This window comes from Melospiza georgiana, chromosome 1 (assembly GCF_028018845.1).
Source record: "Melospiza georgiana isolate bMelGeo1 chromosome 1, bMelGeo1.pri, whole genome shotgun sequence".
NCBI classification, from domain to species: domain Eukaryota; kingdom Metazoa; phylum Chordata; class Aves; order Passeriformes; family Passerellidae; genus Melospiza; species Melospiza georgiana.
Genome location: NC_080430.1, coordinates 63,854,156 through 63,880,393, shown reverse-complemented (window position 1 = coordinate 63,880,393; position 26,238 = coordinate 63,854,156). Strand labels below are relative to the sequence as shown.

At 37.6% G+C, this 26,238-nt stretch overlaps 1 protein-coding gene across 1 annotated transcript in view; it reads left to right on the top strand.

Moving 5' to 3' along the window:
- CDKAL1 (CDK5 regulatory subunit associated protein 1 like 1) overlaps window positions 1–26,238 on the top strand; it is a 379,153-nt gene that overhangs the window by 217,956 nt on the left and 134,959 nt on the right. The window contains exon 10 of the mRNA XM_058022013.1: window positions 16,118–16,284. Coding sequence (XP_057877996.1) covers window positions 16,118–16,284 — 167 coding nt within the window. The remainder of the gene's footprint in view (window positions 1–16,117; window positions 16,285–26,238) is intronic.

The window sequence follows — 26,238 nt, the reverse complement described above, 5'->3', positions numbered from 1 at the left end:
AGTATAATTCCTTTAGTGTAGAAATAATTTCAGCCTTTCTTTCAATGTATTTATTCCCTGGATAGATGAGTTAAATCCTTATAAGCCATGTAAATTTACCAGTCTGTAATAAGGTTTCTTTGGAAACTTTATGCTTTGTTTTATTTTTACGATGCTGGTGTGTTGAATTATGAATGCACTTGTGGTTTTTTAGAATATATCTTTATAAGGAAACACAACTTTGGAACGAAAGCATGTGTCCTTTTGTTTCTCTTTGCCGTTCAAGGTGGGCTAAATAACAAGACGCTTGTGTTGGCTCTTTTTCTGACAGATATTTAGGTGGTCCTGTATCTTCCTATTAAATAATTGGAACTGCTGAAAATTCTTTACTGGCAGTCTGCACCTTGGCTAATTGGTGCTGAGGATGTCACTAGTCAGATCCAAGGACTTCCTGCTGCTGGTTTCCCAAGTTACAAATCAGAATTAGCTGCTGACAGCCAGCCAAATAACTTCAGCAAATACTTAGGACAATGGGCACTGAAAGGCACCAAGTCTGTGAAGTAAGTCAGTGGTTTACAGACACTGAAGCATTCCTGAGGATCTCTTAAGCTGAGCCACATGGTGCTCAGCTAGGAAGTTGATTGATGGTTTTACAAAGAAAAAAAATGTTTATGAAAGAATGCTTTTCTTACAGATTATCCTGCATTAATATATATCTGATGTGCCTGGCAATGTTTCAGCAATTGGACGTTTGCCAAGCCTTGACACTTCTCCAAGACACAATGGAGTTTGTCTAGCAGCACAGAGCTTTTTGTTTTATGATCCTGTTTTTAATGAGGCAGACACTTTCATGAGTATTATCCTCCTCTAAATCAGTAACACTTGTACATTGTGATCCTTACATGTTAAATTGCTTATCCAGGCTAAAGTGGAGTCCATTTTTGCAAATTTTTGCTTCTTATCCAGAATTTCTGTCTTACTATATCATTCTGTTTCAGTGGTTGGATTAACCAAAAAAAGATAGCAGAAGGTCTCATGTGAAGCTGAAGAAGAATTATGGACCACATACAAAATGTTCTAGTGAGGTTCACTATTCATATATCCCAAAAATACTCTCAGAGGTGTTTAAATACCTTTGTAAAGACCAGTGCTCAAGACTATCAGTGGGAGCTGGGAGACTGAATGCATTTGTAGATCTGTCTGTAGTAATTTCACAGAACTAGACAAAAGTTTGATATTAAATGTCTTTATTGGACTTATTTGCAAGTGAATTTCTTTTGTGCATTTTGTGCTGTTGAATATTTGTATTTTGTATGTTTTTTTTTATAGAGGGGAAAAAGGCATTAATGTGCAGTGGAGAGAATTATGAAATCGTTCCTCTCAATGTGGGAAGGCAGCCGAACTTAGTAATTCTGAAACTGCAGCACAGAAACTGTTCAGGCTATGGTTTCCTTATGTTACACTTATAAATAATGCCTGTAACAAATAAATTGTTTTACTTTGAAATTTGACTTACGTCTATCCTCCCTAACGTCACCAATGAATGATTTTTTTAAGCCAAAATGTATTGGTAAGATTCAAAATTATTGAAATAAAAAGGTATGTGTGCTTTCTTTTATGAGGGAAGCCTTTAACAAACCGTCATTGAGGCTGAATTATTTCTCATTACTAGCAGAGAGTGGTTCATTTAAATTGCATTTAAGGTCATCGACAGGGCAGGTTGAAGGGGAGGAAAGAGAGGAGATATGCATTGTGGTTAAATGTGTTGGAACAGACCTGCAAAATAAAATAGAGACTGTCAGATAGTCTCAATATTTGTTCTGTCATGCATAGAAACATACACACAGAGAATATGCAGAAAAACTATTGCTCCAGTGGCTTGCATTCAAGCATATGGTTTGATGAATTGCTTGGAGCCCTGGTGATAAAGAATATTAACAACCTGAAGATGGCAAATCATTTAACTGCCCCATGCTATTGATTACTGTCACATACTATTCTTTAGGTTTAAGTAGAAGTAAACTAAAGTATTTGCACAAATAATTATAATTACAAGTTGCAAATTCTCATGAATCTGTATTTTTATTTATGCAATGCTTGAGATATTTTTTGAAGACCAGCTTTTTTTTGTGGTGTGGTACAGCCTGCTTTCTAAAGTTTGGTGCCCTGTGATGATGATAGACTTCTCCACCAGTATGAACCTCCCTTTTTTCCCATGTGTGATATTCCAGGCTGGTGGCTATACCCAAATAAACTGAGAGTCAGTCCTGCCTGCTTTCACTTGAAGTGGGGCAAATGCTTGGGGAATGCTTCTCTGGCTGGTTACTGTTCATTAAACTTGTGGAAACTTAATGTTGTTGAGAATTCTATGTTTCTGCCCAATTTCGTAGAAATTGGTCAATGAATACAGAAGTCACTGGAATAGAATGATACATGCACAACATGATCTTAGGTATTGTGATTAAAGCTGTATTTCTTAAATACGAGCTTAAGAAATCTGAGTCCACATTGGAGACTTGAGTAGGGAGATTCACTTAACAGTATTGGCATCTACTAACTCAATTCACTGTAAAAGAAAAAGAGAAGTTGTTTTTAAAAAAAAAATAGAAGCTGAATGTTGTCCATTCTTCTTTATTCCTAAAATCCACTCTGATCGCTTCAAACTAATATTTCATAAGCAAGAGTGCCATCAAAACTCCTGTTTGAATAGTAACTCTAAACCTAAACAAATGAGGGAAAACTTCATAGTAATCCCAAGATGACTGGATATTTTGTTCAGCTGGAGGAAAGGAATGCATTTCTTTTGAACATTTTCTTTTAAGGCGTTTTAGTTTATTTTTCTGTGCCAGTCTGTAGTTAAGACTCTGGTGTTATTGAATACAGCCAGTTTTGCTCATTTCTCCAATTCGTGTTTGCGTTCATGTGTTCACACTCAGTCTTCAAAGGCTTCTTTCCCATGGCTGAGTCTCAAACAGTATCTGAGCTGAGATACTACATGTGTGTCTAGAGCTTCTCTGTAGGTTTCATGGAAGTGTTTTCATCCTGTGCATCACTTCAGGGTTTATGCTTATATGTTTCACTGTATTCTGTGATCTGTATTTAGGATTTATGGCATCCTCTTAGTTTTTGTTTGAGATAAGTAGATAAAAAAGTGATTCCTCTCGTTATTTTCAGAGGATGGAGAGACAGGAGAGAGGGAATATTAGAAGGAATCTTTCTGAAAATATGGTAAACTCACAAAGCCACTTTATTCCCATGTCTCTTAAGCAATTGTTTCTGTTCATTAAAAAACAGCTAAAGATATATAACACAATGAAAGTTAAAGCCAAATTGATGTTAGTGTTGCTCAGGGACAAAAAGATGTCTTATGCTGCAAATTAAGAGTTACTATAAGCTCCTTATTAGATTATTTGGAAATTGCAGCACGTGACCCAAGGCTAAAGTTCATGTTCTTAAAAAGAAATTATTAACAATCAAGATATGCTATTTAAGAAATGACATTTTTCCCATTTCTGAAACAGACTAAAACCAGACCTTTCATTAGGTTTCTTCTTTTTTCTGGCATTGCTAAAGCCTATGGCATATGTAGAAGTGACAAATGGTGTATGAGCATGCAGCAAGTTTCTTCTGCCGCAGGGCAGAGTATTTTATAGTATGCATTTTAATGTTTTGGTTGTACTTTGGGTTGGATATTTGATGACTTTGTAGGGTGTTGTCTGTATTTTATTCCTTTATGCAACTCAGTGATATGCATTTCACATTTTTAGTAAAACTGCTCTGCAAAATATCCCATCTATCGTTACTGGAAAACATAAACATATGCAAAAAAGCGCTCCTTTATCTGTTGGATCATATTTCTTTCAGAAAAAATGAGAAACATTTTGGAATGGCATTTGTGTTAGGTTTGTAATTCCTCTAGAAAGTTTGGGCTGGAATTATTTTCAAGGCTCATAGGGTTCTGAAAGAAAATTATTCTTTAAGTTTCTCTAAAAATAATGTAGTTGTGGAATTCTGAAGCTTGATTGCAATCCAACGATTACATGGATTAATCATCAATATGCTGTAGTAATGTTGCTCATAGTGCTGAAAGGCTGAATGTTTTACATTTTAATACAACTTCTTAGCATGTCCGTACTAACTGGCAGAACTGGTGCTGCCTGGAAGAGTTTTTCCTCAACCTAATTTTCCCCTGCCCATAGAGACTTCTGGTACACAGTGGCCAAGGCCAGGGGCACCATCCCAGACAAACTGCAGAACTTGTCCTATAACCCCTGGGATGTTCTGCATGTTCCTCTCCCAGGGATGTGTCCTGTAGCTGTGTGAGCACCTCAGCCAGGCTTTGGAACCTGGCCTTTGCTCCCTGCTCCTCTCCTTTCTAAATCAAATACACATTCATTTCTAACACTTAATGCAGCTGAACAGCAGTTCTAAGATTTGCAAGTTTGATGCCTTTGTAATTTTTCTCCTCAAATTTCATTGCTGGGTTGTGTCTTTTAGAGGTGAATATAGGCTCTAAAGATGTTAGAAACAAGTCTGAGAACACATTTCAGAAAATTTTAATGAAGACAAAGGTAAACTTGTGGAACACTTGTAGACTTGTGTTACCAAGTGTTTAATGAAAATGTATTTAACAAATGGATGTTCTTAGATTATTTCAATAATATTTTTTAAGGGGCTCTTTCCTAGTGTCATCTGTTTGGTGGGGTTTTCTATAGATGGAATAATAAACCTTTTCTGAATGACTAGGACTTTGTTTGAATTCTAGTCTTTAAAAGACTAAGTAATTTCACTCTCAATATTTTTTGTTAAAGGTTCGTGGGTAGAAGCTCATCTCTTTTTATTTAGATTTAATTCATGTTCCTATGTTGACATATAATAAGTTCATCAAAAGGTAAATTATTGTTTAGATTGAGTCCTTTATGAGCATTAATCTGTTTGAGAAAAATACATTAATATCCTTCAAAGCCCTTGAAAGATTTCTATTTGACCTCTCTGTGGACATCTCCAACACATTTTAATTGCATTCTGCCGATGATGTATTTTGGTGGTCTATCATTCAATATACTTAGAATAAATTTAGTTTAAGGTGGCTACACACCAAAAAGGCTTTGAGTGCTCTGTGGTAATTCAGTGGATATAATTAAAGAACTTCATTATTTAGAATGGGGGAAGGTGTGTTACTAGTGCAATGCATGCATTCTCCTTTTTTGGTTAAACTGACTCATTTAGAGCTGCAGAGACAATACCCTTCATTTGAGAAAATATTTTAAGTAACAGTGAACATTAAAAGAGGTGTTTGACAGAAATCAGGGGATTACGATGTTATTTCTGTCTGTAGACTTCCAAATTTGTAATGCCTATTTTCCTGGCAATTATTTTTCTCATTTAAAGAAACAGAGCAAACACATGAAAAACAAAACAACCCCAGAAAAGCAGAAGAGGACACATGCACCAGGTGCAGCAAGCTTGGCTTACCTGTAGATACAGGCTGTAATGAATGGATGGTATTATCTGTGCTGTTGAGAGAAGGTAACTTTAGATAAGGATTATCTACCCCAGAAATGGCATTTACCCCTCTGTATTGCTGGCTTATAGAACTGGAATCCCCTAAGTGCATTCCATGTTTAGCTGACCACCTTGCCCTTGAACATGCTGACCCTTTTCCCAGCTTTCTTGTCTTTTAGGATACATCCGTTTGACAGATTCTTCAGCTACTTTCACACTTTATACAAAGAATGCTTGTAATTAAAATCAGTCTTCTCCCTCAGATTCAGTATTTCCACATAAAATTACTGTGATATATTGAGGAATTGATGAAAAACAAAGTAAAACAAGCCTGTCTTTATTAAAGTATTTCTGTATTCTGTATTGCCATTCGAGGTTTACAGTATTATGTCTTGGCTCACAACTTAGTGTGAAACAAAGCATTTAACACCTTTTTATTTGTCCCTTATGAGAGCACTCTATTCTGAATTCTAGGGTTCTTTTGTAATTAGAACATGAAAGGTTTTAAAAGATGTCTCGCCTAATCCTGGTATATGTCACAAAATAAGGATTATTTATTCATTTTTGTTAGCTTTTCAGTCAAAGAAAGACATAAACTATCTCCTTTCTTTGATTACATTTTTGAAATGTTGACATTTTACTGTAACCCAACTTATTTCAACTAATTTTCAGCTAATTTTTAAAATATCATCTCTAAATACCTAAAATGTGTTTTCTTTCTCCTCTTGCTGTTTCTATTTAAAAAAGTAAAAGTAAAAAAAAATTTGAATTAAATAGGACTATAGGATTCAGCTCTTTAAAATGCAAGAAAGTTGAGCACAAGAATGCTCTGTGGAGGATGAAGCTCCATGTCAAATACTTCCAACACACCCTGGCAGCTTGTGTAAGCTTGTACAAGCTCCTCTTGTAGAAGTTTTAAGCCATTCTCCTTCTGTAGACATTTATATAATGATAAACTCACATTCAGAGAGTTATTTAACTTGGCTACAAACATTTTTAATGACTGAAACTTGGTATGCCATGCTACTTCCCAAGAATTAATCAGTTTCCACGAAAACATGTTGTTTAAATTAATCCAAACTCATTAGCACTACAGAGATGGATACTCAGTAAAAAGCCTCCATTAATTAGCACTGCATCCTGTAATATGCCTACAGCTCGTGACCATTTCCTTGAATTTGTGCAGTGTGTGACCCTTTGCATCTGATATTCATCTCCAGCAGAACGATAGCCCATGTTTGGGGTTTAAAACAGCGAGCGTATGTTATAATGAGTGGCATGTTACTCTCTTTTTCCCAATGAATTCCAAAGTCATAAACAGGATTTCTCATATACCTCATTTTGAATTCAGAGCTCAGTGCAGGTTTTTCATTTGTGTTTTGATAATAGGCATAGCAATAATAGGTATTGTTTCCTCAGTTTTTAAGTTTATGGAAATTTTGCTCTTTGTCTTTCAGTAACTGAAGAGTGTTTGTGCAGGGTGCTGGACTGACACTTCTGGTGGAGGGTCAAATATTCTCTGCCTGCTTGTAGTACTAGGACAACACGAGCATATCAATATTTCACGAAGTGTGTTTGTGAGGTATAGAGTAGAGAGCAATAATTCCATGCTTCAGGAACCTGTATTTCTATATGCTGTGTACAGGGGTGCCGGACAATTCTAAACTCATGCCTTGTCTATGGTTTCTGAAATTGCTTTCCTTTGTGTTTAAGTCTCTTCTTGCAAATCTCTTCCCTATAGTCACCAAGTCCTTTATGCTTTATTGTCTTCCTGTAGGTACCCATTGCTTATCACTGAACCTCCTCCTTGAATAATGTTATTGGTTCAGCAGAGAACTAATTAACACCAGGCAATTATGTCCCTGATCATTAATACACAAGACTTTTACTTTGTTAACTCAGGTAGTAGATGTCCACTCTCTCTGAAAACCAAAGGAATTCCTGTAGGATGTCTGTCTTTGGAACAGCAAATTTAAGTTTTCTCTCTTTTCAGCTCGCAAGTATAATGATTAAGTGGATTTATTTTTTTCATTCTTTCGTTTATGCAAGAGGTAACCTTCAAAACAGGCCGTTGTGTACATAACACACATGCCTGGAAATAGGAGGGTCACAGGCAGGTGACCAATAGAAAAAGCACTGACCTCTCTGTTAAAGAATGATTTCCTCAGCCGGAAAAATAGGACCAACGCATGAAATTCAACTATGCACTTTTCCCTCCATTTAAAAAAAATCTTTTCTTCCCCTTTCTCTTCAAACTGGCTACAAACCCCAATTTATCATCATGATGTATGGTATCATTAATCCTCCTTGAAAGCAAGATGCATAATGCTGCAGTGTTGGCACTGAGCAAACTTCAGCGGCCTGACTGTCTTCACGCCCCTTTGAGTCTCCCTTGTTGTAGCAGAATGGAACTGGACTCATAATCAAATTAGCTATCATGCTGTTTGCAGCAGCAAGTGACCTATTATCCTGTTCCCTTTGCCTCCCCTCCTTCCTCTCCCCTCTGCTCTCGCGCCGCAGCTACAAAACGAGCGAGACAGGGCTGCTGGTTTGTGCTCTAGCAGCGAGCTGTTAGGAACAGAGGGCCCTATAGGGATAGAATGACCTCTTTTGTAAGCAAGGACAAGAGTTTGCTTTGTGGGAGAGAAAAACCTTTTATGCTTTCTTTGGTATTTAATGATTAGTTGGCTCTATCTGCTGCATGCTTTTTATCGGGAACTCTCAAACTTTTATTTTTAATGCCATAGGAAAGAGGAGTAATTTAAATGAAATTTTTACTACTGTTACAAGCTTTCTTATTCCTTGTTTCAAAAAACTCCTCCTATAAAAATACTTTGCTTATCAATACAGCAGAAGTGAGTAAAATAAACTATGATGCAAATTGTAGAACTGCTAATCCCTACAACAGTCACAGGTAGTGAACTTCCTTTGTAAATGCCTTGATAGCAAAGCAGAAGGAGCAGTTCTGGTTTTGAGACTTTTATGTGATGGATTTAGATAAATAAGCAAATTCAGTGAACTCATATTCTAAATGGTTTCATCAGTTTCATTTCTCAGATGCGTGACTTTGGAAAAGTAAAATTTGGAATAAATGTATTTACAACTTCCACTTTGTTAACCACAGAAGATAAAATGGAAAGCTGCTGTAAGTCATGAGGTTATTAGGTTCTTCTATCAGACTTCACATCTAAATAGAAAGCAGATGGTAGAGGATCATTACCTAAAAACTACTTTGGTGTTACTTAGGAGTAGATGGGTAGTTTGAGTGTGCAGTTGTTCTTGTAAAATCTCCAAAGTAACCCTAAAAATTGGTGTGGAGGGTGGTAGCAGAAGTATATGCATATGTTATGGTATTGGAGAGGATGGGGATAGTTTTTAATTTTTGCAAAACCACAGTGTTTTGTTATTCAAACCTAAAAGTAATTAGAAAAAGATCTTGTTTCTAATGCTTATTGTTTTGGGTTTTTTCCCCCGTGGTTCAGTTCTGATTAGATTTTGTAAAGTACATAAAATTAAAAAAAATGAATGCACTTTGAGGGGAAAAATGTGTAACATGTACATTTAAAAAAATTTATTAGCACATTTTTATTGAAGTAGAACCAAGCTGTTTCCTGAACTAATTTGTACTGTGCTTGATAAGGTATTTCTTCAGCTCTTTTCCATCAAAGTTCATTTAAGCTCTGGTTGCAACTTAGTATGTGAGAGACAGTGCATTTTACTTATTGAAAATGTAACTTAATCTAACCAAAATCCAAAATATATTTCATAGTTTTGAAAAAGCAATAGCTGGAAGAGTTAAGAGGGGCCAAGGTGCAATTAATTTTTCTATTTTGCAGTTCGTGAATATAGTCCAAACTTTTTTGCATTAGTTTGCAGGATCAGGAATTTGTTGTAAGTATCTATGTCATGTCTGTAGTAAATGATCCTTTAAATCAAGTTCCTGTTATGGCTTCAGTGGGTCTGAGAATTTCATACCATGGATATATTCTAATGTATAGCATTTTTATATAAATACATGAGAACTTTAATAATTTGTTAGAGTAAATATTTACTGAAGTGTGTTGGCAAGAAGAAAGAAAAAATGTCTTTAATTTTATTACTAAGTGTGGTAGACAACACAGCCAAGCAGAATCTTCCAAAGTGATACTGTTCAGTGTTCTACTTTTAAAATAACATGTTATTCCTACATAGGTGGAATGATCTCAGTCAGTATAACTTGGTCTCTATGCCACTTTGTATTAGTTTCCAAACATTTGTTCTCAAAAATATGTAGACCATAAACGTTACTAAGTTCATTTCCTAAGCACTCTAATATATGTGTCATCCTGTGGGTAGTAGAAACCACAACTGCTTTAAAGGCTTGTACTGAGCTTGGCACTTGCAAAGCACAGCTCTAGTTCTTGTACCTGCAGACTGACATGCAGAAGTAATAGAAATAATCCTGCCGTGAGAGGCATCCAAGTGTGCTGAGAGTGCTGGCTGAAGTCATGATGAGGCTGTTCCCTCTCATCCTCAAAGGACATGACAACCAGGGGAGGTTCCTGATGGCTGGAGGAGGGGGCAACGTCACCCTGCCCGCCAGAAAGAGGAAGACAGGAGGACTGGGCAACTACAGGGCAGTTGCACCTTACCCTGTATGGGGTAGAGACTCCTACAAGCCAGGTCCTGGCACAGGAGGGGCCAGAGTGTGCTTGGGAACACTTGGCGTAGGATTACCAACAGCAACCCATGTGACAGGCCTGAGTGACTTTTCAGATGGGATGTGTGGCTTTGTGGAGGATAGGAAAGCAGTGGAGTTGAGGTGTTTTGGGGTGGATTGGTTTGGGGTTTTTGGCGGGGATAGAATGTTGGGGGTTTTTTTTGGTTTGTTTTGGGGTTTTGGAGTGAAGTTGAATATTTTGTTGTCTTTTGGGGTTTTATTTTTTGTTTCGGTGTAGTTTGGGTTTTTTAACTTTAATTCATCTATAATTTCATCATAGTTCTTAATGTTCTTAGAGTGGTAACGTATAGATTGAAATATTGGATGGTAAGAAGGTAAAGGAATTTATTGGACTGCCAGGTTCCCAAAGTGGCAATCCATAGTATAAGGTCTAGATAGCAGGTACTAAGGATATTTTGTAGCCAATATTTCATGTCTGTCATAACAAGGTGGAATCTGGGAGATGATACTCAAATTAGTGGACTGGCTAGAGGGTACAGCTAATATTGCAAGAGACCTCAACTGCCTGGAGAAAGGGACTTAGTGTAATGAATTTTAACAAAGGCAGGTAAAATGTCCAAAATCTAGGATGGATGCTACCAAATGCTGCACTATGGATGTGGAGAGCTGACTGTCTGGGAAGCAGCTTTGCAGCCTTTGGAGTTGCTGTGGGAAAGCTGGTGCACACGTGTCAGCAGTGGAACCCCTCTGCAATTGCAGCTGTGCCCCAGCGGCTGTTGGAGAGTGCAGCCACAGGCCCCAGGGAGTGACTGGTGCCTTGGATTTGGCAACTGTGAGACGTCACAGAGAGAGTGCTCTGTCCACTTTTGGGTGTCTCAGGACAAGGCTGACACACTGCAGCAATTCAGCAGAGGGACATTGCAATGGTCAGGAGGATGGAGCACATAATAGACAAGAAATGGATTTGTGAAAAGAAAGCTAAGAGGAGTTATTGCTGTTTGCAATGGCCAAATGGGATGGTAGAGAGAAGACAGAGCCAGACTGTCTTGAAGTCAGACAGGTCTTGCAGAGGCAGGATGATAGTTAACAAGTTGGACAAGTTGGAATGCAGCAAATTGCAATTAGGTGAAAATAAAAATTTTTTACTCTTAGGCTGATCAAATATTGGAACAGCTAACCCACAGTGTCTGTGGTATTGCTGTCCTTGGAAATATTCAGAACTCAACTGCAATTGTAGTAGGTCAGGGCAACATTCATGATGTTGTTCAGATCTTGTTCTCCTGTTTGTGGCAAGCATTAAGAAAATAGGGACATTAGGGACATCTTCCATGTCCTTAAGACTGTCCAGAAGGGTAAAAAAATAGGTCTTTTAAAAAGAGGAAATACTTTTGAGCATTAATAAAGATCCTCTAGAAATTCAGGCTGTGAGACAGTTTGTACACAGTGCAATGCAGTCACGAGCACTGCATTTATCTGTACAATATGGTGCTGAACCTGCACTTCACAAAACACAGAAAAAGCATTGATCCTTTAGGTCATAGCCTGACAGCTTGCCTCTTTCAGCAGCCATGAACTTAGACCTGTCTTTTTTACTTCAGTCTACTTGCATCATCTGCTTGCCAGAATGCAAGAATCTTGTATTCTCAAATTATGACAGTTTGGCGTGAGTTACTGAATAACTAGGGTTTGTATAGGATTGTGTCCAGCTCCATTCTTTCTGTCTTCCAGAAGCCCTGTATACATTCAGATGAAATAAGAGTAAGGGTTTCTTGGTGAACTGGAAGTGAATCCTTCCAAATCCCCCTTAGCATCAGTGAGTTGCTCCCAGTTTGATTTTCTCTTTCAGCAAAGTCCCTGCAATGGGATGCTTCAGTGCTGATCCATGTGGTTGAACTGTCTTAAGAGGACGCTTGGATGATGCTGAATCAATCCTTGCAGAGTACTTCAGAATTACAGGAGGAAAATGAATCCTCCAAATCTCAATTTCTGTTTAAACTTGCATTATATCCAGATTGGTACAGTGATCTGCTATTTGCATAGTTCTTCACAATTTCCCAGTTAAGGCTTTGATTCAGCAAAGTAATCTAGCACAATGCACTGCATCAAGTATGTAAATGGTTCCTGTAAAATCCATGCTGAATAAATAAAGAAAAACTCAAATAATTGAAGAGAAAATAAAGTAGGCTAAGCTCATTCTGAACAATGAATTTGGTGTTTTCTAAGCCTTCATCTTTGGCCATGATTTTTTTGTTTTTAAAATGTTTCTAAGGTGGTCATCAGGAATGGTCAGATTGACTGTCCTCAGATTGACTGTCCTCAAGTCTGCAAGACACAAACATTTATGTAAGGCCTCCCTTTGGCAGATGGTCTTTCAGGTTTCTGTGGTGCACTGGGAGAGGTATTTCTGTGGTCTGTGCAGCCCTGCAGGCTGCCATAAGAATTCAGTGTTGGAGAAGGAATCACAAGGAGGTCAGGCAGTTGTTGATAAGCATATGTGGGCTACTGAGAAGGTCAGAGTCAGGGGCCTCCCACTGAAGCAGCCTGCAGAGATTTGTGCTGTTGGAAAAGCCACTGTGGTTCACATTAAAAAATCTGCCAGGAAAGAGAAGAACAAGGAAGGAAGGAGAAGAAAAATCATGAGGATTTGGAGATTGGATTTCATTTGTACAGTCAGCTATCAAATGTGAGAATTTCACTGGGATTGGTGTCCAGTATTTTAACATCTTCAGATCTTTTTGTAGATTGAAATAAAATAATTTTTCTGATGGAGTACACTTCTCTTCAGTTTAAAGGATGTTTGGTACTGCCAAAAACAGTGTTTACAATAGTGACATGAAGATAAAGCAAAATAAAAATGCTAGAAGTGTTTTAAAAAAGAAATTAATAATTTCAAGTGATTTCTAAACCAGGAATGCACATATTTTGTAAAAGTGATAGATGTCGGATTTCTTATCTCCTTCATGATAAGGATTGCTTACTCCACAGAAATGAAATTAAAACCTGTATCAGATAATCTGCAGTGAGTATTCTTTATAGTGAGACATGTGAGAAGGAATAGCCTCAGAACTTTCTTCATTTGCTTGGAACCTATTCTTTTTCCAACATTTTTCATTCTCAGTAATCTCCAGTTACAGCAGATCAGAGGCCAACTGTTAAGGTTTCTCTTTTGTGCTGGATAGTGATGGCAGAGTGAGAAAAAACCATGAGCTGTGACCAAAGGCAGAATTGTAATTACTTGGATATAGCGATAATTGGCCTTAATACTGTAACAAATGCTCTGAGTTTGCACATCTGAAGGCTCCTGTTTGGATCAATTTTCTTGTTTACAAAATCATCTTGCCTTTATTAGCACCAAAATTGCCCAGTAACAGAGTGGTGAATGATTGAATGAAGTTCACTGCAAAAGAAAGGAAAAATAATATGTATGTGATTAGACAGTGGATTTGAACGGGTTCCTGTGGAGGGCTGGAGTTTGGAGGGGTGGACTGAAAATGAGAGGTGTTGACTGACTTCATTAGTACTGTTTGAGAGGTCTACTGTTTTCTCTTCTTACCTGGTGTAACTGGGGATGCAAAGGACTAAAAAAAAATGGCCTAAAATCAGTCCACTCAAAACCTCTTTCACACAGTTATGTACAGAGTTGATTTATCCTAATGATCCTCCTTGTAAATATTTAGCACTCACAGTAGCTTTCAGTATTTGAAGATCCATTTTGTCAACCTGAAATTGTACAGGTTGACAAAATGGATCTTCATGAACTTTTTCCTAAAATACAGGTGTTCTTCCCCCTCCCTGCGCCCCCCTGCCCCCGGTAATAGGACTGCATCCTTGGATCTCTCAGCATGCATTATTCCCTTTGCTTGTTGTTCAACACCCTGATCGGAGAGCAGATGAGACAGTTATTCCTGCTGTTGCTGATTTACTATTACAGCTGCTTCCTCTTCTTGTGATTTAATTTGAAGTTTCAGCCCACCAGGGGGCTAATGGTCCCCACCTATGCAGCTTTAAAAGCTCGCTGTTGTTTTCCACCGGAATGTTATTTCCATTCCTAGCCAGTGATTTATTTTTTTTTCCTTAGTGTTCATCTGGTAACTGTGAGGCAGTATTCCATTAGCCATTTTCATGAAAAAAAAAGAAAAAGGAAATCCAACCCAAGCCCCATGCAACTTTTTCAATTGAAAGCTTGCAAATGAGAATTACTCTGTTACAGTAGAAACTCAGCCAATCAATAAGTTTTTTAGTGCTCTTATGGCTGTTGGAGACTCATATAGAGAAACCCAAACTAAGCAAAACAGGACCTTATCAATAATTTAGATTCCTTACATTTCTGTTCTTTTTTAACATACAGCATATAAAATTCACTTCTTTCTTCATGTGTTTCAGGAAAATGTAGGGCAGGCAGCAAACCCAAGAGTATGTTTCATGGTGGGTACTGCCTGTGGTGAGATGAATTCCAAAAACATTAGCAAGTGCACTGAAATCCACAGTGTAATTGTGTCCTGCAGGCAGATTCTGCACAGGGAGCTCAGTTTGAGTGTGACTACAAACTTGTGACTGCAAATGGTTGGCCAAAGAGCACTTCAGGAATGCTTTACACCAGACTTCTCTCAAGATACAAATTGTACATCTCCCTCACTAACCTATTCTTGAAGCAAAACTTAAAAAGTAAGAAGTTTTCCAGTTAACCTTAAATTGCAAAGCATTTTTCATTCTAAGTAATAAATTACCTTGAAAACGTTTCTGTGCCAACAGGATTAACTTTGCTGCTCAGCATGGCTTGCTCTCTGCCATTATTGTTGCAGTGTGAATTTAGGAGTAGCAGTCTTGGATTTACATTTTGTAAAACATTTGGTTTCTAGGTTTATTGCTTTTTATGTGATTAAAGTTGGTGTATGTGCTTAAGTTTTCCTCATTTGAGTATAAATTTGTAACATAAACATTTACATTTTCCGATACATTCTCTGCTGGCCTGAAGTGTGCTTTGATGAATTATGCATCTTCTAGTGTTTGATAATTTCTTTTACCAGTTCATGATTGGTTTTAGAAGTTTAGCTCTTCACTGAGGTAATGGTATCTTATCTTGCTGTAAATCACAGGTGTTTTCTTCACAAACACCCTGGTTTTGATGGCTTATTTCTTGCTTTGGTGTGGTAAGGAAGTATAGAGGGATTGTATTGCAAAAAAGGATGAAAGCTGGGCAGGCTGGCAGAAGTGGCTGCATGAAACCTCAATGCTTTCAACTATTGTTAAAGGGTGGTGCAATCTCTCTCTTTGGGTATGAGGATATTATTACCAAATACCAGTGTTCGAAGTTGCTATTTACAATAAAAATCAAATGCACTACTTCCTAAGGCTCTGATTGATGGAAAATGAAGCATTAACTGCCAGGAAACAGGTTTTCCCATATTATCACTCAGTCATGCAGTGGTCACTAACCTTTCAATGCAACCTTAATATTGCATTGCTAATTGTATAATTTAAAGAATACAAGATTTTAATAGTTACTTCAGGAGGAATGTCAGTCACAGTGCTTTACAGCTGGTTTTGCTCACTGGAAGCTTACCAGTTAATAAGCTAACTACTGTAATAACCATTAGTGCAAACTCTGCTTGGGTGATGTCTCTTGCGGTGTTTAATGAATTAGACTCAAAAAATAAAACAGAGTATTAAACTTGTCTGACTTGCTGTAGAGGCAGCACAGAATTAGTCATTGGCTGTGAATGTTAATCACTCCACAGCAATGATAATTTACAGCATTGTTGTAGCACTCTTGTGCTCATAAAATGAACTTAATAACCCACTGCTACCCATGGGATAAGCCTTCCTTCTCCTTCCCTCCCCTTTGCAATTGAATACCCAGTCTGGCTGCATAATAGCCATGTGAAATACTGCATTTAAAAGAGTGAGCAGCTGTATGATAAAATAAACAGCTCTAAAACAGATTTGTTAATTATCTCTTTCTTTTATTCACAGAGGGTGTTTGTGAGATATGGCTGACCAGTGAAGACACAGGGGCTTATGGCAGAGACATTGGCACAGACCTCCCCACGCTTCTGTGGAAGCTGGTTGAAGTTATTCCTGAGGGAGCTATGCTGAGGCTTGGCATGACAAACCCTCCCTATATTTTAGAGCATCTGGAGGTAAGGGAAGAAAAGGAATCATTTATATGCCAACATGGGCATTCATTGAGTGAGTCAGCATGGAACCTTATGTGAAGTGTCTTTCATTTTAAGCAGTAGCTTAAAAACACCATAGACTTTAAAATGCGTTTACAACATTAGACTAACAGTGTAAAGCCATTTGCCTGACACGGCAAGTTATTGAGATAATAAGATCCTCAAGTAATTTTGGAATTATAATATTAGTGAGATCTCTGGCATGTAGGACTTCATTGTAGTAATGTTCATTTGTGTGAGTATCTAGTGTTTCCAAGAACTAAAAGAAATGTCATTTGCAAGTGATGGACTATGGGATTGAATTTTTCTTCCTGCTGCACCTCAGACAAATATTTCCAGAAACACTATATAGTGGTCTCACTCAATTGATGCATTCATTATCCTATTTTTAGCATGTTTATGACTTCCTTGATAAGAAATAGAAATGTAAGTGTATATCTGTGTTTAAAATAAATGTAACAAAGCAGTTCAATGAAATTGGAAGTATATAACAGTGTGAATTTGAAAGTGTAGCTTATTCATGCAGAGGAGGAAGTGAGTTTCTTCTGAAAGGTTGGTTTTAATGGATTCTGTCACCAAATGAATTTATTGAAATTCCTAGAAACTGTCCACAGAATAAACATAACTGTAAAGAGGAGGAAAAAAGGAGGGAAGGATGTAGTTGAAAGTAAATTTTGTAACCATGTGCATGTTTATTACCCGGATAAGTAGCTGGTATCCATGCTGCTTTCCCAAATATAATGTAACATTAATAGTTGCCCTTGTATTTTCTTAAGATGTCAAGGACAGTATTTTCTCATCAGAGTGCTATAACTGTACCTTTGCCTATTGTGGAAGCATGTGGGCCGGGGAATCTCATCTTGGTAGGAATAAGCAGGTTTTCACTTCACCAGCTAAAGAATTTTACCTGCAGAAAGTTGCAAGAAACTTGCAAGGTTATTATTTAATTCTTTGGTTTAGCATATACTTCACTGAGAGGCTTTTAACTCAGCACTCTGAATAGGAGCCTTTAGGAAGCAGTGTAGTACTGTTTTTGAGAATTTGCATTGTGTCTGGGACTCTCATAACTGCTACAAGCTTTTCTTCTTTTCTTTTTGTATTTTAACATTTTTCAGCATCTTGTACAAAAGCAAATCAAGCTTTTAGCAATTTTCACAGTTAGTTCCTTTGCTTTCATTTTTCATTCACATTATTAAAAGTGTTTTGGCATAGACTGCTGCTTTTGTTACTGATGGTCATTGTGTGAGGGCTCTCAAAGCTTAAAAAAATAGAAAAAACAGTTGCTGTAAATAACAAACTGCTCTGCTGAGACAAGGGGCACCCTTGATATAATCCATGAAAGTGGAAAGAATGTTGCTTTCCTTCAATCATAGTAAGTGTGAGCATGTCAGAAATCTGTAAATTTATGATATCTAGTCTTCCTGTTTCTAAATTTTCCAGAAGGTGCTGTAAGTAGGACTTATTTTTCTACCTGACTCATTTAGGAAAAGTACTCTTATCTCTTTGAAAATGCTTCTTCATGGCACAGGCAGAGGAATTCATGGAAGCCTGTTGAAAATGGGTGTCTTGAATGTTGCTGTGCAGATCATGTGTTTGTGTGCAGCAGCCTTTTTGTGCAGTAGCAACATCTGCTGTTGCTCATCCTCTTCAGTGTTCCATACAGTTTCCAATTTATATGATTTTTCTAAAGATTATTCAATCACATTTCTGTCTTTCACATGTGACCAAGAATTTGCTGATTTGTCAAAATTTGTCAAACTAAATTAGCGACAATGTTTGGGGTTTTTTTTTTTTTTTCGTTTTTTTTTGTTTTTTTTTTTTTTTTTTTTTTTTTTTTTTTTTGCTTTCTGCATTTCTATTTAATCTCCTCTTCCAAGCTTACCAGACTTTTCTCTGAAGGATCACTAGGGAATGTAAGCAGTCTCCTGTATACGTTTTCACCAAACAAAACAAACTTTTTATGGGCAAAATGCTTTTGACTTTCCAGCTGAGGAAAGGGTAAAACTGTATTTTGTTTAAAAAACCAAAATCAATGAGAAGCTGATTAACCCTCATGTCAGTTGATGAGGATAAAATCCAGATGTAGATCTGTTATCTCCTAAGATATGAAGATGTGTTATTTGTTGCAGACACCTTTCATTAATTGTTTTAAAAGTTGCTGCATTTTATTAATTGAAATTCCTGATTTTTTTAGAAGTCATATTTCTAATTATGATGTTGTTTAGCTTTCTGTGAAAAAAATTACCTGGGAAAATGTATTAATCTTGTGTCGCTTTTTCTATGCAATACAAAGACAAAGTCATTCCAATCATGTATCTATTTTAGAAACCAGACATTTTTAGCATACGATTGTACACATGCAACTGCTTGGCAGGGGTTTGTTTCACTTTCGAAATGATATGTGGCATAGAGCAACAGTAGTCCTCTAAATGTAGAAATTAATTTTGAGATCTGGACAGTGCTTCCCTAGAGACTCAGCCTAAAAGCAAAAATTTTGATTCATTCACTTTTCTTCCATGTTTACTGGAGTTTACCTGCAGGTGAGAGTGTTTCATCTGCCTCAGTGTCTGGGAATCACTTTCATAGTCTCCACTAAAGGGTAGCCAACAGCTCTGCTGTTCCACTGATGGAGGCCAGCCCAAGGAGAGGAAGAAGGCAACTTCCCTTGGGCCAGGAGTGGTGGGAATAGAGCAGAGCAGGGGGCAAAGAAAAGCTGTGAGTGCTTGCAATGGGCATTGAGGCTCTTATGCTGCAAGGCTTGGTAGATTTGGGGGTCTGGGACAGTGGCCAATCAAACTCAAGTTTGTGTCAGGTAGGGAGTCAGTTTAAGTTTTCATATGATTTAAAATAGCATAACCAGTGCCTTCTGGTACTGCTGTCAGATAAATGCCAGTCTGTACTTGGAGATATTTGTCATTTCAGAGGATACTGTTAATCTCATGAAAATCCTTACTATACTTGTGTTTGTTGGTCTGTGAATTTAGTACTTCAGTTTTTTATTCAGTAAATATGCTGGTAGTAGTGCCTTGTGTAGCATGAATAGTCGTGGGATGAGAAGCAGACATGTGTTTTCAAATTAGAAATTCTGCATTCACTTGGGCCTTCTTGTCTAAAAAGAAAGATATATTTGGAACCATGCAATGTTTTATAGTCATGCAAAATATTAGATTTTTTTGGCATGCTATGTCATTACAAAAAGCCTTTGTCATAATTATTCAGTATATAATCTGAAGTCCTAGGTTTTTTATCTACTATTTTCTTTAGCCACAGATGATGTCTGTGCTTACATTAGTGCATAGTATGAAGTATTAAAAGGAGATGAGGAAAACACAGAATTTGGTAGTAAAGGTAGTAAAGTCACTACCAAATATGTAAATTTATCTGCATTTTGGACTCTTTACTTCAAAATAAATGTAATTCTCTTAATCAAACTTTCCCACTACTCGTGATCCAAAGCTGTTTCAGAGACATACCATTAGTTTGAATCCTGCTGTTTCCACCCATGTGGATGGAGCATATTCATGGTGAACCTGGATTATGGGTACTGCTCTGATTTCCTTGGAAGCTAATTTAGTTTGTCCACTACAAAGTTCACCCCAGACTGAACGAACCAATGGCTGTGAAGGGAGCATGGGGAGCTGCATTTCAAAATTTCGCTGCTGCTTTCAGTGGGCACGTCAAAGTGAACACAGCAAATCCTGGCAGGAATTCTCCAGCTTGATGTTTGCTGTTATGACAGAGAGGATTATCTGGGGTGTTCAAAGAAACTGAAGCACCAGAGACTCAAACTCTTGGTCGTGTCACTAAGACTGAGGAAGAAGTTGGAGTTTGGTTTACCTGCAGGAGGCATCCTCAGTTTTCCTCTCAGAGAAAACCCGGCCAAGCAATGGAGTACTGCATTTTCCAGAATGCTCTCACAGTCTTAGCAGTCTGTTTGAATGGATACAGCATGAAGCATATAACTTGCTTGTTTCAAGGTTGGTCTCAAACTGAGATTTTTGTGACACGCCCTTGCCCGATGTCTGTCCTATCTTAAAATGTTAATGCAACATGATATTGAGGAAAGCTTGGGATTTTACCTACATGGAAGAAAATTTTAATAAACAGATATAGAGTATGGCCAGGGAAAAATAATTTGCCCCAGGATGTTTTTTGTTTTATATAATGTGAAGGAGAAGATTAGTGTTAGAATCCATTATATAGTCCTAGAAAAACCTGCAAGGAGTGTATTTGTGTGTGGTTTCCCTGTGTGTTCTTGCCCATATGTCTTTGCACAGAGCTACTGCTCTAGTTACACACACTGCCAGATGTCAAAGATTTTATCACCCCATGGTATCAACATGTAGTAAAAGTGCATAAGGAATACACCCTGCTTTAGAGGTAACCTCCAGACATTTTTTCCCCAGTCATATTATGAAGCTACTCGCTAGTGCTCTGATGAGAGTGTTTAGTATCCACTTCCAGTGACTGATGGAAAGGGAGGGTCGGGAAAAATCCATTAAAGCAACGGTAGTAGATAAATGATGAATGGGAATTAGTCTGAAAAGTAAAAAATAAGGCAAAATGTATAGCAGCTTGAAATTAATGTTCATGGCATAGTGTTAGATACTGATTTTGCCTTGACTATATTTCACTTTTCCTTGGGTTGAAACTTAATTTTCTTTTTAAAGTATCCAGGGCTGTGTCCAAATCACAAGGGACTCTAGATCATCCAGACTGTAAAAGGGCAGGGACTCACATCTCAGCCTTAGCTTGCCTCCTTTGTGGATTTAACATAATCCCAGAATTGTCTGGGATTTTAGTACGGCACTTTCTGTGAGTGATGGGATGCTTCCAAATCTGTATAAAGGAGGCAGTTCACACCTGCCATTCCCGTAAGTGCTTAATTTCACATGACTAGATGAGTAGTCGTCTTTGTCACCTGTCAAAATGAGTCTGTCTCAAACCATACTATATGCCATCTGTGGGCTGTATCTCCGTTATTAATTCAGGACATTTGAGTGATACACCAGCCATTGAGATGGAGTCTGCATGGCAGCAGAGCCTTTAAATGCAGAAGGTGTGCCAAGTGTACCACGAGTTGCAGTAGTATTTCTTTGCTCTTTTGCTTTGATTTTTTGTGTCAGCTCGGTGTTTGTGTTTCTTAACCTCATTGAAGCTGATACCCTACAGATGGCTCCCTCAAACGTGCCCTGACACAGCACATAGGAAATTGTTACAGTATTACAGTAAAATTACTAATTCACTTTTTTCTTTTTTCTCTGTTGTCCTTTTTTTCCTCTGAGTGCACCAAGCGTTTTTGAGCGTTGTGCATAAGCTCAAGTTTTGAATAACCTCGAGTGTAAGCTGATTTGAAATGCATTTAAAAGGGAATAATATGCACACATTCCTCAATGGCAAATAAAAGGACAGCATAATTTCAAGAATTAAAAGGACTTTAGGGCATGTATTTGCTTTGTTTCTAGTATTATTTTTTGTCATTTTCATAGACTGCTGCTTTTGAAAGTGCCAATTAAAATCTGTTGATTTGACCAGAAAAAATGAAAACTGCAGCATACATTTAAATAAATGAATAGTTAAGCCCCTGACTTTTTATTACTGTGAGTTTTGTAGTGTTTTGTACTCGGTGGACCATGCAACTTTTTCTTGCTGTAATTACAAAGTTGTCTCTATGCAAACTGTGTCTGTTTTGCTAGCAGTATAATTGAAAGGAACCTCAGATACTAAAGGGAGGTGGATGGGGCAATTGCCTCTGTCCTCCTGAAAAAAATAAAAGGCGAGGTATGAAGGGATGTTTACTATTTCCTTTGGTATTATGTTAAATGCTTGTTTGTCCTGTGGAAGCTGTATATGCATCTTTGCTAACTCTCTATATTCCTGCTTTTTATTTTTTAGTACTAAAATGGTCTGTCTCTCCTCTGCTTCCTCTCAAAGCATTCTTTGTCTTTGGGGTTTTCAAATATAGCACATTTCCTTTCAATTACTTCTTAAGACGTAGTGTCATGGGAACATGAGCTCACCCCAGAGTCAATGTACTTTTTTATATTATGGAGCTGGGAAATGGATGAATCTCTGCTGTGCTTTGGGATACATTTTGTCATGCCATTTTCTCTAATCTGGAATTCTAACATCACATACACAGCAGATCCTAACGTCTGTAAATGCTTGGTGACATGTTCGTTTCCAGCTGGTAGAATATGATTTGGCTTAATAAATGTCAAAATAAGAACCCATTTTACTCTTCCTGAAGGTTTTATGCTGTATTTGTGAATATCGGGTTCTCTCAAAAACCTTAGCAAATTGTGAACTTTGGACAAAAAACACTTCCTTCCAGACAACATGGAAGGGAATTTTTGTGTTGTTGAGAATGGAACTCATGTTCTTTATAACACTAGTAGAAAAAATGCTTTGAGATACACAAAAAACTGGCTTTATTTATGCAAAATTCAGTTTTCTATCACAACAGAATATTTTATGCATGCATCTAGTGCTCTTCTATATTTAATAATCTGTGAATAAAAGCTGGTATTGCAAAAAGGGGTTAACATTAAGTAGCACACTGCTTGACCAGTTAAATCTGTGCATATTAGTTGTACCTTAATTATGATTTGCTCGTATGAATGTTGCTCTTGCTTGTTAGACTGCCTGAGAATGAAGAGTATTTAAATGCAGACAGATCCACACTCAATCTTGTGCTGAGTGTCAGGCTGTCAATTACTTACAATACTGTCTCATCCCAGCAGTCCTTTGGAGCTGGAGCTTCTGGTGAATTACTAGCAGAAAATAAAAATCACCAGTAATTGAGCAATATGTTAAAAGAATGGGAAATGCATATATGGGATAGTGCATTTGTGCTAAATAAAAGCAGGATTTTTATCAGTTGCCATGCACTTCAGGGCATTGAGGTAGAAGAAGCTATTGTCAAACTTAGGGCTTGCATAAAAAACTGTGCCATCTTCTTTTAATATTTCTGCATTCATTGTTAAACAAATAGCATCTCACTTTCCTAGTTATTTGTATTATAATAAGAAAAGTTCTACCAACTACTCTCCATGCTGTTTCAAAAGCTTCTGTTTAGTTTAGATGCATAAACCCTTTTGTTTTCTTTGATAGATGAGCTGTCACATTCCCTGTGCTTTGCAGCATCATCTACATAATCTTCAGTAAGACTGCTTGCTTCGTTAGGCTTTGGCATTTGTTAAAAAAAAAAAAAAAGGTTGATTTTCTTGAGGTGAAGATTTTCTTTAAAAATGAGAAAAATAAAATAAATTGTGTTCTAGAAACTTCAATAAAACTGCACAGTAATATTGCTTTGTGTTGCTGTACCACTGTTAATCAAGGAAAAGATGTAAAATCTCTTCTCATTCTTGGATTCAATTGGTTTAGCTCTGTTAAATGGCAAGGGTTATTGAAAAATGTGAATTCTATGATATAAATCTCATCATTATGGTTTGCAATATTTTTATTCTGTTTTACTGTGAAATTTAGGTCAGCTCACAAAGGAAAGTGATAGTATTTGCCTAAAAGTTTAACTTTTGATTAAAAGCTTCCAGTGTTTTCCTTGCACTGGAACCTGCTAAAGCAGTTACTATTTTAGATCCCGTACTTGCTTGTTTGAAATGAAGGGAAACAATAGAGAGGCTCCCTGGCACTGCCCCATCTAGGTACAGATTAACTCTGGAGGGGTGTGCAGTTCATTCTATGTCCTCCTTCTGAGCAGAAACCATCAATTCATTTCTATTCTATGGGATTCTCATTTTTGAGCTGGAGAACAAATTCGTAGTATGGATGAAACTAGCAATTCATTTCACTCATTCAGCTTTCTGAAGACAAAAAGGTAGTGTGACAATCCTACTTGCCTATTGTGTGTGCCTCTCTATGCTTTAATTAGTTTTCAAGGTTTTATTAGCATAAAGTATGATTAAGACAGAGAGTTATTTGAAGTAGCAGTGTGCTATTGCAATAAATCACCTTTTTAGGGACCTTCCCAATAAGTGTTTCTAATACATATTGAAAAAAGGAGTATTAATTTACTTCTGGAAAAAAATATTTCATTTTAGGCGTGCTTAATGATGAGAAATTAGGGAGAACCATAGAGAAAATTTTTTAAAAAGTGTATTTTCTTGCATGTCAGAATTAATAATTTCACAAGTAATTCGTATTAACACTCTGGTTGGCTGGTTTGAAGTCATTAAACCATCGCTCTAACCATTAATGAATCAATTTTGAAATCAATCAATACTTTGAAATGAATCAATTTTTGGAACTGGACATACAGCACTCTGAAGCTCCACAAAGGCTCTTTAGGATTGTAACGATGGCTGCAGCAGCATTAACAATAACAGTTCTCATCTTTGAAAGCACTGAACCATTTTCCTGCATGGTGCACAGAAATTAGTGTGGTATAATGCTGAAGGTGTCACTGAATCCGCTCTGTTTTGGTGAGGTGGAGACTCAGATGTGCTTGGGCTTGTGGCTCATCACAGGCTGACTAATAAGCAATCCACCCAATGGAGATGGATAACATTTTACCCAGTGTAAAGTCAGTCTGCTTTAATATTGGAAGCAAATTGTGATAGGGAAGCCAGCTTGCTTATTGCGAAGAATTTCAGGAACCAAGGTTTAAGATGTCTGTACTGGGAGTTACTGGTTTTGTCAGAAAATATGAATAAATGGTACTGTGCAAGAAATTTATTTCTATTCTTGGATATAACGTGCGTAAGCTTACAAAGAACCATATCGACCTGTTAACGGAATAGGAGAATTCTTGATATTTTTGTGTTTAGGAAAATAAGTACCTAGGTTAACAAAATTAGGTACCTAGCGTGGTGGTGTGTGTTTCCTTTGTGCACTGACTCATGGGAAAAAAATGTGAAAAATTTCAGCTGAAGCTGTAGACTGTGAAATGCAGTTACTGTATTGTGGTATTATCTGAATATCACTTCTTGTGCAGGAACTTGAGTTAGCTTGTGCTCTTGTTTAATAAAGGAAGATGTGGCAAGCTCTTCAGTGCATATTAGGTGATTTTGGTATGGCATGGTTTGCCTTCTTTTTTTTTAAGCGATTAGGCTTAACACATATGAAGCTGTGAGGGAAGAAAAAGTAAAAAGTTGCTTAGCTAGCCATGGTTTGTCTGTTTTCTGAGGCTGGAAGCAGCAGAGAGATCCCACACCTAGGAGAACAGCTGGGAGCAGCTAGGGCTGAGCATATGACTCTCATGGCTAGTTTTCCTATCAGCGAATCACAGCTTGCAGTCTGGTTTATATCCACTTCCAAGGGTGGCCTGAGCTAATACCAGTTTTCTGTTTGGTAATGTAGAAGGCATTTTTCCCATATGGCAAAACAGATTTTTGCCCTCCATCTGGCAACTCAAAGATTTGATTTGAAGGTTCAAATTACATTGGCTAGAATTGCATGGGCTTTTAACTGCTCCAGCATGACCTGCCTTTATCCTAATAACAGGATAAAGACCTGAGCATGTCATGTCATGTTACATGAGGTAGGGGTTGCCTCTAAGCTTGCCCATTGTGTGGCTTCAGCACATCTCCCCTGGTTCATACACAGATGGGGGAGAGGCACTGCCTTCTAACCAGTGTCCCCAGGGACATCCCACATGTTCTTAGTTTTTTAAAGCCCCATTGCTCACAGGGGGTGGGAAGTGGGGGAGAGTTCTCTGTTCATTCGTTTTAGCAAAACTGCTATGGGTTTTCCAGACTGGATCATAACTGTGTCATCATTCCTGTGCCTGCATCACAATATCACATCTGTTCCTGAGCTGCACTGCAGCAGAGGAATTTATAAAATGGGCCACAGCCACTTGATTTTCATCCAGACTGTGCTGGTGGTAGCATGGCTCAGCTTCTGAAAGACAACAGTCAGCAGACACCCCTCGTGACATATCCCAAAGTAATATCTGCC